General features: G+C 34.4%; 1 protein-coding gene across 7 annotated transcripts in view; it reads right to left on the reverse strand.

Annotated features, from left to right (window-relative positions):
• The window catches only part of CACNA2D1 (calcium voltage-gated channel auxiliary subunit alpha2delta 1), a 498,274-nt gene that overhangs the window by 66,831 nt on the left and 418,069 nt on the right, over window positions 1-13,374 (reverse strand). For all 7 annotated transcript variants that reach the window (XM_053897405.1, XM_053897403.1, XM_053897402.1 and 4 more), the window contains exons 13-15: window positions 4,756-4,834; window positions 3,818-3,867; window positions 2,316-2,405 (exon numbers count right to left, since the gene is read on the reverse strand). In XM_053897405.1, coding sequence (XP_053753380.1) covers window positions 2,316-2,405; window positions 3,818-3,867; window positions 4,756-4,834 — 219 coding nt within the window. The remainder of the gene's footprint in view (window positions 1-2,315; window positions 2,406-3,817; window positions 3,868-4,755; window positions 4,835-13,374) is intronic.

Consider the following 13,374-nt stretch of genomic DNA (forward strand, 5'->3'; position numbering starts at 1 on the left):
TAAAATGAGACACTAGACTTCTAACATAGGAGATGAAATCATCAATGAACTCATTGGTACCCAATTTCCATTTCCTTCTTCATTGATTAAGCAGACAAAAAATTTGTACAAATTCCTAGGGAACAATTTAGAGAAATAAGACAAGATTTCTGCCCTCCTGGAATTTATCTGGTATTTTTATATTTTCTTGATTCCAACTCTTTTCATCTCTTTTTTTTATCCAAAGAATCTCACTTTATCTCCCAAATAAAATGAACCCTCCACAATATTGTTCCAGTCTGCTCCTGTTCTTAACTCCCATTAGCTCTAAAAGTGAGTGAGGTACCATTTTCCAACATACCCAGCCCTTGCCTAACTCATACTATACCCTCTTTGTGTGGTTTCACTAGTTCCCACCAATTGTAGAAACTTTACCTTGATTCATATGTTCAGCTAAACTGTCACCATCTTTTAAACTCACCCTACACCACCCCCAAATATATGGCTTCTTTCTTCTGAATTTCCAGAGTTCTTTTCATTTTTTTTCATTATATTTTGTCTTGGAACGTGTTTACATTTTTTTTCTTAATGTAACCAAGATATACTGACCAGCATGTATTGTGAATCTGCCACATGCAGCGATTACAGACAAGTAATTAGAAATACAAGACCATCACTTTTCATTCTCAAGTTGGTAAAAGAATGCTCTAAGTGTCTCCTGACTAGCCAATTCATGTGCCTCTTTTTTTTTTTTTCTTGCTTTACATTTAGTTTCAGCTTATAGAACAGCATGTTTAGAACCAGAATCTCTTCCTAATGTCATCTGTGCTATCAGTGAGAACCTTACCAACAATGTAGACGTGCTGGTTAATGAACTTCTGGTCATAGGAAATCCTACAGGGCATAATTATTGACTCCTCCTATCATACTCTGTCCTGTGATGGATTCGGAAAAATGAAACATTTTGGCCATAGCTTTAGATGACCATGTGACCTTAAATAAATATGTGATGTCAAGAAGGAACACTGGATAGTAATTTTAGCTAGGATTTGAGGTAAGCAAGCTTCACTTTATCTTTCTTAGCATGCAAAGCTGCTGTTAATAGTGCCTATTTTTCTTCCAACTTCCTGTATATGTTTATTTTACAAGAACCAAATGATAAGTAATTGTAAATGGACTGCGTGTTGCCCTTTGGGGTCACGATTGCATTCAGGGAAGTAGTATCAGCATATAATTGTACTCCAAGGAGGAAAAAGGGTTAGTGAATCAGCATTTACTTTTCAGGGCTTAGGATTTTGGTTCTCTGTGGTATGTTACACATTAGTCAAATCATTAATAAAGTCTTCTCATCAAGATTAAGCATATGTATATATCTTAAGCATGATATTTACTATTTGCAACTTTAATACAAGGAAAGTTGGAGTTACATTAGACAAGTTTTCTCAGTTTCAGCTCTAATGATCTTTTGAATAATTCTTTGTTGTATGTTGTATGCATGTGCATGGGGTGAGGGGACTGTCCTGTGTGGCATATGACATTTAGGAGCCTCCCTGGCCTCTACCCATGACATGTCAGCAGCAACCCCCGCCCATCCCAGTCACGACAACAGAAAATATCCATAGATATATCCAAATGACCTGTGAGTGGCAAAAACTCCTCCAGTTCAGAACCACTGCTTTGAAATATGATAGGATACTTAGATTAAAATTTGAGTTTCACAATGGACAACTTAACATGTTTTTGTTACATCACACCACATGTGATCATTTTAATGGCTTAGTTCCATAAAAATCTGGGGTTGAATCTCAAACAAGAGATGATATATAAAGAGGCTAATAGGTTCGTGATGATTTCAGAGTAGGGTCAGATTATCTGCCTATTTAATTGCATGTACTTCTGAGCTTTGTTGGGTCTGGCTTGAGTTGTGGAGGCAATACATGCTTCTGCCAACTGAAGTCTATTATTAAAATATTTCAAAATTTTTGCTTAAAGTCTGCAGTAGCAGGGACTCATTCACTTGACTTTAGGGTTTGTTTTTTTTTTTTTACACAAAAATTCAGAAAGTTATTGAAATGCCTGTAAATTCAAGATTTGAGTTGTGAAATTCCACACTCTCAACAGATCACCTAAAAAATAAAGTTAACACTTTACATGTATGGTTAGACAAGACGAGGTTTTTATGTATATTATCTAAATTCTAGCAAAGAAGGGTGTGATAGAAGGACTTTCAGAAAGGACTTAATGAATTGGAAAAGATAAATGTCACCTAGAAAGATGCAGAAACGAGCTGTGTGCTTTTGTTAGGACACTCTTTGGTTGAAAAGCCAATCTCTTACCAGTGCATCTAGATACACATTTGTCCACTGGACTTGCTTTGCTTTGTCCCCTGCTAAAACCATTGGTCTTCCCAGAACATCCAAGTACTCCTATATTTTAAAGAAAAAAAAAAAAAAAAAAAAGGTTAGGGGGTTGAAAAAGAGAAATGCCGTAGTAAAAACAAAAACAAAAAACTCCACAGAAGAAAATTATCTAGAGTTAAAAATGAATATGGAATCAAAGTTATTAAGGGAGTAAGTGTATAATCATTTAATTGCTATTTTGGGTATACCATAAATGGTACGTGTACATACTTTGAATCAACAGTACTTAACTCATATTATTTATACAGTAGATCTACCCGTTTTTTTCTAATACCAAAACATTCTTTTTCTGAGGTACAGCCAATGATAGGTGAAATACGTTCCTTGTGAATTGTTTTATGTTAATCTAAACTATTTAAGGCTCTGTGATTTACTGGATGGAAGTGCACAAATTTGAAATCATAAAGCAGCCACATACTTGCTTTCATATCACAGACTGTTTGGCTGAAATTCAAAACTACATTTAAACATATCAAAAAATAAATGCAACACTGTGCCAAATAAGACATCAGACTCTAGTGCAGCTGCTGTTTCATTTCAACATAAAACACAGTCAGTATTCAGTTCCACAAATGCCATGTTATTTGTGCTACATCTTGCCTTAGTCTATTTTGTGGATCTTCAGTTATGTTTAAAATTGAGTAATGGTTTTAAATTGTAACTTATGAATGCTTGAAAATAATATATATTTATATTAACTTAGTTGCTTCAATCTACGAAGTTATTTAACAGGCATATTTTCAGTTGAATGGTTGTAGAAAAATTCTCTCCTCGTTGTAATTTTACTATGTTTGAGAGAGCCAGCAGGCTCCATGCTGTGTGTGCAGCCTGATGTAGGGCTCGATCTCACAACCACGAGACTATGAAACGAGGCAAAAGCCCAGAGTCAGGCACTAAACCAAATGAACCACCCAGGCACCTTGTAGGTTTATTTTACATAGGTAGATACATCTGCAGGGGTTATTTAGGAAGTATTTAAATTCTGATTAGAATCTTGTATAATTTGTTCAGATTAATTATTGCTTCCTTTTCTTTGTGGTACCTGCAACTGGAAGAAACTCACTTAAATGATCTGAAATGGGACCAAGTTCAAATTAAATGAAATGAGATTGCTAGTAAATTTTCATTTTACTTATTTTCTGTGATGTTTTTAACATCTGAAAAGAACACATGTAGCTTTTCACCTGAGTTTTGAATATTTGAAAACACTGGGAACCTGGATGTAATAATAATCAATATACATCACCATGATACTCATCATTTTATTACAAATATTATGGATCATTTTTTCATTCTCACCTGTTTTCTCCAATTGAACATATTTAAAACAGAAAAGAAACATCTTATTCTTTGCGAGAATAATTTCAACAAGTTTTAAATACCTTGTATTTAAAACTTGTAATAACTTGTAATCATACCTGAGTATTGATTCTTATAGCTCCAATGGAAGGAATTTCATAGTAATAACCTGAAACATATACATATTTTTATATATAGAGAGAACATCACAATAAATGACCACAAAATTTTTTTCTGGCTTCAGAGGAGAAAAGGCCATGTTTTTTTCACTTTGAATTCAACAAATACTAATATATCAATATCATAGATGAATGTGGAAAATGTTTGCTTAATGCATATCCCTAACAAATGTACAGACTTTGTGACAAACTTCGCTACATAACTTAAAGTGCATCAAATAACTGTGATTTTTCTATAAAACAGTAGGGAACCTGGCATCATTTAAAATATTTGTACTATTGGAGAAATTATTAAAGATACATGATAATGGTATCTGACAATTATTGTATTCATATAGAATATTTGCCTACACAGGACTTTCCTAATAAACTGAGGTTCTTTTTATTGTTATATGATCAGTTTGTCAAATAACATCTTGTTTTGTTTTGTTTTCTGTGTATATGGGAAATATGGACTCACTACACAAAATCTGAATTACCTAGGAATGTGTAAGAAGACTTAAAAAAAAAAAACTTAACCACTTAGAAAAAATGTACAAACATGTCACACTTTCTCATATGTAAGTTTTATATAATTCATATATTCTTTCATTCTTATTTGATAAGTATTTACTTGATAAGTAGCATTAAGTATCTATAAATGAAACACTCAATGATATTAATATACCATATCATATACCATATGATCAAATGTCTGAATTTTTATACACTGTCACATAATGTCAATGTTCTCTACAGAAAATTTGTTCAACATCTTAGGCTTGGTCTCTCTTCCAATAAACATTAGCTACAACTTTATATTAAATGATAAGATGTAGAACTAGCATCTATCAATTGTTTTTTAGTAGTAAATGTGGTGGAGAAAAGAGATCTGTTACCTTTATTTTCACAGGCCATCCACTGAATAGGTCCTCTGTCATAATTATGTTGGCCAACTGAAAATGTGAATACACGTACCTGGTGAAGTGAAAAAGAGGGATCTGTTAGGCTGCATAAAATGGAACCAAATGGCAACACAAAACAGCTCAACCAAAAAATAAAAGCATGCTTTTCAGGTAATTAATGGGACAAGAAAAATGAAGGCCAGTAAATCTTTCAGGAAGTCACCAGACAGAAACCACATAACCTATACTCAACACAGACTTTAGTTACTAAATTTGAGACGGCACTTGGGTGCCCCACACCATGTCCCAATCCTATGTCAGAATCATGACTAATGTTTCATTAGCAGAAATGGGATCTTTTGGGCCCAACCAGCTACACCTGTCTCACCTGGTTAAAACATATCCACATACCTAGCCACTGCAAAAAATAATAAGTAAAAATAGTAATTCCCATTTCATAAATATGTGGGGTTCAAAAAAATTTTTTTAATGTTTGCTTATTTTTGAGAGAGACAGACAGAGCATGAGCGGGGGAGGGGCAGAGAGAGAGGGAGACACCGAATCTGAAGCAGGCTCCAGGCTCTGAGCTGTCAGCACAGAGCCCGACACGGGGCTCAAACTCATGGACTGTGAGATCATGACCTGAGCCGAAGTCGCCTGCCCGACTGAGCCACCCAGGTGCCCCTCATAAGTATGTGTTTAAAACAACATACAGAGAAAGGAGGTCATTATAATTTTAGTTGCTTAAGACAATCATAGTGATAGTTTCAACTACCTCTACACCATGAAAATATTTAGTACATACATATAGGATTGTGAAGTTGGTTATATTACTAACTTTCTACAAAGATGACTAGCATCTATAAATAAGTATGTTAAGCTTCCAGGATTTTTAAAGAGAATCAAAATATTGGCTGTTTCTAATGTGATGCAATACATGTAAATATTTTAAAACTATTCAATTCAACTGAGGTAGATTTTAAATTATAGGAATTTAAATGTTTACTGGAGGCCATTATACTTAATTATAAAATACTCTAATTTTATAATAATCTAGGATAAATTCAATGTCACAAATACTTAATAAAATGCCTATTTAGCATATATTGATTTTTACCAACTTAGTCATCTAAGAAAACCAGTATTTTAAGGTAAACATTTTAGCCTTTTCTAAGGATAAACATGCAGAAAATCACTTTTCCATGAATTCATGTTCTGGTTTGAACTATGTTAACAGCTTTTCTCTAATTCATGCCGATTGACTGTTTGAACTGACATTTTCTAATTGCTTTGCCTGTTTCATCTTTGCACATGACTGCAGAGCACAAATCTCAAAAGAGACTTCACATCTGTTTTCTGTTCCTCCACTGGTCGTGGCCACACAGAGATCACTTCATAACAATCCCGCCCCAAAATGTACATGGGAGATGTTGCTGTTTCACTTGTAAAGTTTTATGTGAGCCACCCTTAAGCTGCACAGGTTTGCCTCAGCTAGTTATGTGAGAAGCCATTTGGTGGACACATCTGAATTTTAATCATCTCAAATTCTAAGGGCAAGTGACACATTCTAGGTTGACAGAAGTCGGTGACACCTATTTACCTCCACTCCCTCAATTCCTCAAAATATCACTTCATTTTCTTAAATTTTTCATATATAGTTCATATTTCAATAGAGTGTCACTTCTTATGTAGCTGAACTTACTCCTAAATGGAAATATTTTTGTAAACAGGTATGCCACCCGACTGATAATTCAATTTAACTGCTGTACCTTAAACAATTGTCACATGAATTTAGGGAAAAAACCCAGATGCTCCAGAAGGCACTTGGGAGATCTCCTTCGTAATGAACACTTGAAAGCATGTCTCAAATTTTCAATTTAAAGCACTGCTTTGTCTTGGTGTCTCTCTTACCACAACAGTGTTCTGGTAAAATATTTTCCACAAAGTATTTTCAGATTAAAAAAAAATAAGGCTACATGAATTATTATATTTATATCCCTGGAAGGTAAGAATTTCTACTAACATAGGGGTTATACTTAGACACACAGCACATAATTCTGACTGATGCTAATTCATCAAACAGTCCAAATAAACACGACTCAGCCAAAAAAACCTACCAGTAAAAAACAAAACAAAAACTTCCCCCAAACAACAAAATACTTGTTGCTTTGTTTTACTCCAAAACTTTTGCCTAAGCCCCAGGTTTGCACATAGAAAGATCTGAGAAGTCATCCAAATTAAGAAATTCAGAATTGGAGCTGGGTGTAGAGGTGTAAAATTTTAAAGCACACTAAACATTTTGTGTGTGTGTGTGTGTGTGTGTGTGTGTGTGTGCATGCGTGCTTCTTTTGTGTTCATTTTCCACATATATCCTCAGCCATTTGACTGAAAGTGGCATTAACGGACTGATTTATTCCCATATTACAGATTTATAATCTGTACCCCTTTCCTTAAGTTTTATTTGCCTTACTGTAGACTTTGTTAAAGACACCATTGTTCTGAAATTTTCCTCCCAACGGTCACTAAAATCTTAAGAACTACAAATTCAACCTTCTTTTTGTAATTTCTGCAACTGCCTTACCATTACTATATTTCCAAGATCTTTCTAAAATACCTAAGATGCTTATTTTTCTCTTGGTAGATACACACATTGTGCACACACACACATGCATTGTATATATTTTAATCATTTTATAGAATGCTTAGAATTTTCTAATTTCATAAATATACACCTAGTTGAGAAAAAATTCAATATAAAGCACCCTAGCTTTTAAACTCTTTATATAACAGTGAAAAAAAACCAACATAAAAACTATTTCAATCCCAACTGCCACACTCCTGTTGCATTTGTTTTGCTTTACACATTTTGCCAAGTTATGTGAAAAGAATTTTAACTTCACTGATTTCATACACACGTGCAGTGTACATGTTATAGTGCATGTTCACAATAAACTCGTGAAATTTAAAAGACTATGTTTGCACTCTAACTTTCCACTTAGAATTTTAAATGGTTTCATTCTTCCTAGTCTATGCTATATTACTGCCACCCTGTGGAACAGTGAATAAAGTAACTCTAAAATTCCTAATGCTAAATCCACAGAGATGACGGCTGTCCCTTTATTCCTCTGACATTTTCCACTTCTTCAAAGGTATTGTTCTTGTTTAGTTATAAATTTGGGGAAATAGAACAAGAGTAGTTTCTTGAAATATGCCCAACGTAAGAATTAAATCACATTCTCAAAGATCTCTATTGTTAGGGTTTTTAATTAGTAATTTGCATGGTCCTATTTAAAAACAAGTAAATGACATATAAAATCACTCAAAATACTTAATGAGTAGTCGCACAAGCTAACTATTTCATCTAAAGTCTCAAGCAAGTTACTTACTTTAAACCATGCCTACCAAGGCAAAGTCAACTTTGGTGGAGAAAAAATTTCTTTACTCATGCCTAGTAGTACATTTGTAATCACACTATGAGATTCGTGTAACAAATGCATACTGGAAACTTTCTAAGCGAAATGGTGCTAGACAATGTGTTAAATGTTCCCTCACTAATCTGGATGATTTTAGTTAAGCTCAAGTTTCAAAATGTTCGTTTCTTTGAGAGTCATATATGACTCAGTCATAAATGGGCTTAAAATTATTTTTCATAATCCTGGAGATCAGAGAAGTAACATGGGAAGATAGTATTGGATAAATACTTGACTGGGCTGGAACAGTACTGTATATATTGTACCTGTTAAAGTGCCATATATATAAATGAAAATAAATACTAAATGACCAAAAAAATGAAGAGCTGCTTGAGTGGTTTCAACTTCTTACCATATGGATCGAAGACAGGCTTTGGTGTTATTCAAATTAAATCTGTTTGTTATAACACGGAGCCTAAACTAGGCTAATAGTCAGCAAGCATACTGAAAATGTGGACAGTTTCATTACACTTATATCATGTTAAATCCCTAATCTTTTTATTTTATGTTATGCAGACTTGTTCAGTGAATGTCAGCAAACTTTTTAAGGCAGAATAAAGTATACTTAATACACGTACCTTTTATGTACTCTATTATTCTTAGGGAATGAAAACTTTCTCCTCAGTTTTGTCTCATGATTAGTTACATAAGCACATTCAAAAACGTCAGGTATATAATTTTGCCTTCAGTTCCTTTAAAAACCAATTTTTCTCTTAACAGATTACTGTAATTCCAACAGTCTAATGTTGAATGTCAAGCCTGGCCCAGTTGACCAGAGAAAACTTTTAATTAACAACAAATTTGGAATATATTTAAAATATATTATTTTAATATTATTAAGTTTGATATTATTTTAAAAAATAAAATATATTATTAATTTGTTTCTTATAATACACCACTGTTTTATAACTTTATCCTACAATTTTGAACTTCTGCTAATCTGTTTTGTTTTGTTTTGTTTTGTTTTGTTTGTTGAAGACTAAAATACTTGTCTTCAATTAAGATTTTTCCAAAGCCACAGGGTCAACCTATTTTAAAAAGCCATAGGAATTTCTTGTTTCCCAGCAGAACCCAGTTACTGGAAACTGTCACCTCAACAATTATCAGTTACCCAGAGTTCAAGTTTAATTTACAATAGGCAAATCTCCAAGGAATAATGGAAATGAGACTATGAAGAAAAGAGGCCAATAAAACTAAAATAAAAACTTCAGCTATCGAAACATGTTAGAAAAATGATGTCAGAAATGGGTTTTATTAATTTACTGTGTGTACTAAAGTTTTTGGCATTAAGCCTATAAAAACACTAGATTGGACTGAATATTTTAGGATAAATTTCTACAGCGGTTTCCATAATTCACAAGTGTACCAGAATCTGGAGCCTTCGAATAACCCACATCCCTAGTTTTATAGCATTATGAAATAAATAAAAGTGTCCAAATTCACCTTTCACACTTAATTTATTTTATAAAGCCCAATGATCTGAAAGCTACTTGCAGCCTGCAGAGTTTTGATGGCTTAGTTTAATCCATCTTAACCTCTTAACGCTGTGAAAAGCATGTCCCTTAGTGGTCAAGTCCGACTACACAGAAGGCTCTTGGGTGGGCAAATGATGATTGGCACAGCCACAAGGCGGCCCGGGAAAAAGAGACAGATGACCAGCTACGTGCAGTCTGCGAGACGTTATGAAATTTGGATTACAGATCATTTAAATTCTTAACTCTGCCACTTAGTAGCTGTATGACTTTCAACAAGTTATTTAACTTCTCACATTTTGGTTTTCGGATCTCCAAAATGGGGATGATGGTAATGGCAATAAAAATATTTTTATCCTATGATTATTCCCATTGTAAATGAAAGGATACATATAAAGCTCTTATGGTACATGGAAAATTATAAGATCAATCAATATGAACTATGGTAACGAAGAGGATGATGATGATGAAGAGAATTACAACTTCTAGAGTCAAATTATCAGTATTTCATGGGCAACGTTTTCCATCAGTAACACAACAGCATTCCATGCCTCAAAAAGAACTCAAAATCATTCAAAATGACACCTTTCTAGAGGAGCAACTTTGGCTTGCTTTATTACATTTAGCGATAAATTAAAGACAAGACGCCAATATTGTCTAAATGCCACTGTGTCCATGAGATATGTGTATAGGAAAGTTCCAGTCATCTGACAAAGGCAAGAATTTAGTCAAGGACTGTTGAATTTGTGCAAGCAAATAACATCAAACCACTTTAAAGAGGAAAACAAAATGCATTCGTCATATAGGTTTTGCAGTCATGATCTTTTTTTTAAATTTTTTTAATGTTTATTTTATTTATTTTTGAGAGACAGAGAGAGACAGCGTGAGCAGGAGAGGGCAGAGAGAGAGAGAGGGAGACCCAGAATATGAAGCAGGCTCCAGGCTCCGAGCTGTCAGCACAGAGCCTGACGTGAGGCTTGAACCCACGAGCCGTGACATCGTGACTTGAGCCGAAGTCGGCTGCTCAAAGAACCAAGCGGATTTATCTCTCCCATGTCCTCCATGTTGCATGCATAATGACATAGATACACGCCTTGGGATTACGTTGGTACTTAAAAATTATTAAGAATGATTACAATGAATCACCCTCACGTTATCAGGTAATAAAGAAGCAATTTCTAGTTCTCCTACCCTGTGCATACATTTATAGTTCATGATAAAGGAAGAATAAGTGATGGGTACACTGCATTTCCAAGCAATCTGTAGCTTGGCCAAGACTATCATCAGCTGGGAGGTTGGAAAATAAGTGATAGACTGATTTAGTTCAGACATGCTTGGGTAAGGCCAAATACTTCATTGACACTGATAATGAGAACACTCATGAAAAACTGTGTGTCAGACTTATTAGAGTGTATGGAAAGATGCCATCAATACAATCATATTTTATATAAACTTAAACCTCCCTACTTATAAGATGATACACGCAAGAGTGGAACATTAATTCTGCTCCATATTTGAATTACATGGAAGTAAATATTAATGAGATGATTATCTTTAATTTTTTTTAATCTTTAAGTTTATTTTACTTATCTTTGAGAGAGGGAGAGAGAGAGCGCATGAGCAAGGAAGGGGCAGAGAGACAGGGGAAGAGAGAGAATCCCAAGCAGTCTCTGCACTAATAGTGCAGAGCCAGATGGCAGGCTGGGTCCCACTAACTGTGAGAACATTACGTGAGCCAAAATCAGGAGTCGGCCTCTTAACTGACTGAGCCACCTAGGTGCCCCTAAATGATTATCTTTTAAAAGAAGAACAAAGTTATTGCATTGTTCTTACATTTTTTTTATTTTTGTATAGTTTACCTTAGGAGCAGATTGTGTATTTACAGGTATGTCTGCCATATCAGTAAACATTTAGCAACTACTATGCATCAAGCACTGTGCTACCCTCAAAGGATTCAAAAGTACATTTACAAATCAACAAAACCCCTAATTCATAGAGCTTCAAGCTTACCTCATAATGTGATGTTAAGATGATTTATTGTAATTGTCATCAATAAAGGTAAAATACCAACATAATCCCAAGGCATGTATCTATGTTATGCATCCACATGTAAGATGTGACAGGAATATCTGTTCGGTTCTTTAAGATAATATATATAAAACCTACAGGACTATTGCATTTTGCTTTTCTTTCTTTTCTTTTTTTTAATTTTATTTGAGAGAGAGACAGACAGACAGACAGACACAGTGGAGGGAGGGACAGAGGGCACAGAGAGAGAATCTCAATCTGAGAAAGAGAATCTGAGAGAGAATCTGCCCAGTGAAGAGCCTGACAAGGGGCTCAATCCCACAAGCGTTGGATTATGACCTGAGCCAAAACTAAGAATCGGACGCTCAACAGACTGAGTCACCTGGGCCACCCCTGTTTTTCTTTTTAAAGTTGTTCTGTGTTATTTTTTAGAACAAGTTCCTTCATAGAGGGAAGTTCAAAATAAGAGAGCAGATAAATAATTAATCAAAAATGGTAACCTGAGAGAATGAAAACAGAGGAAAGATGATGCTGAACACAGAATGATAAAGGGGTATGTGGGAAAGGGAGTGCTCTATGCTCTAGGAAGACTGAGCAGATATCTATGGTAACTGGAATGCTTAATCTGAGAAGAAAGCAGCTTCAGAAAAAGCAGAAGGGCGTGCCTCTTTAGGTCCATGGATTTAACACAAACAAAAGGCCATCCTGATTCTCGGTGATACAATTCTATCCAGAGATTAATTCAAGTGTATTTTCTTTACATTTTCTGTATGTCTTCTTATATACTGTGTGCTTCATGTAATACTCAACTTCCACTTTTCACTAGATTTTAGATAGTAAGGATTCTGTAAAATGTTTGGTAGTAGTATTACTCACACCTGAAGAGAATGTGTCTGATAATATTTTCCTTAGTTCAGGGAATAAAGTATCAACATTAATTTTATACTAAGAGAAACAAGTGTAAATAAATCTGTCAGAGAGGAAGACAGAAAGACATACACACACACACACACACACACACACACAACATGACTTTGACATGGATAATCTCTCTGCTGAGAGGCCAATGTTACTGGTAATTCCTGTTATCAACTCTACAGTAACTCCAGCATAAATAACACATTTGGTTTTTTTTGAACAAAGGCATATTTTCTATTCTAAAGCTGAAAAGCTCTTAGTAACTGCTGCAAGTGGCAAAATGTCTAAAATGAAGCTTTTTAGAAGCAGTGCATTTGTTACCCGGTATTATAATGTTTTACAAATCTGAGCGCCGCATATATTTAAACACTGCTTCCAAAGACTTTATTCTTGCCCGATGGAGAAGGCAGGCAAAGACAGTAGAGAAGGCAACAAATCACTTTCCTTACCATCTGTTGAAAAATTAATTGACAATTTTCACTGTTACTATATAAAACACATACCCAGATTCCATAATTTGTAACTTGGTTTAGATTTTAGTGGGCTACAGATTATTTCTTTCTACTATGGATCTGACAAATAGGAAAGACTTTGCTAATCATTTTTTAAATAACTAAAAAAAGTAACAATGCATCTGTCACACCGTTATAATTTTAGCGACACTTTATTTTGAAATCCATGCATCATATTTTCCATTTGTTCTTATTCAATTTACTGGTTATTTT

Source organism: Panthera pardus, unplaced genomic scaffold (genome assembly GCF_024362965.1).
Source record: "Panthera pardus isolate Hobbes unplaced genomic scaffold, ASM2436296v1 HiC_scaffold_8, whole genome shotgun sequence".
Lineage (NCBI taxonomy): Eukaryota > Metazoa > Chordata > Mammalia > Carnivora > Felidae > Panthera > Panthera pardus.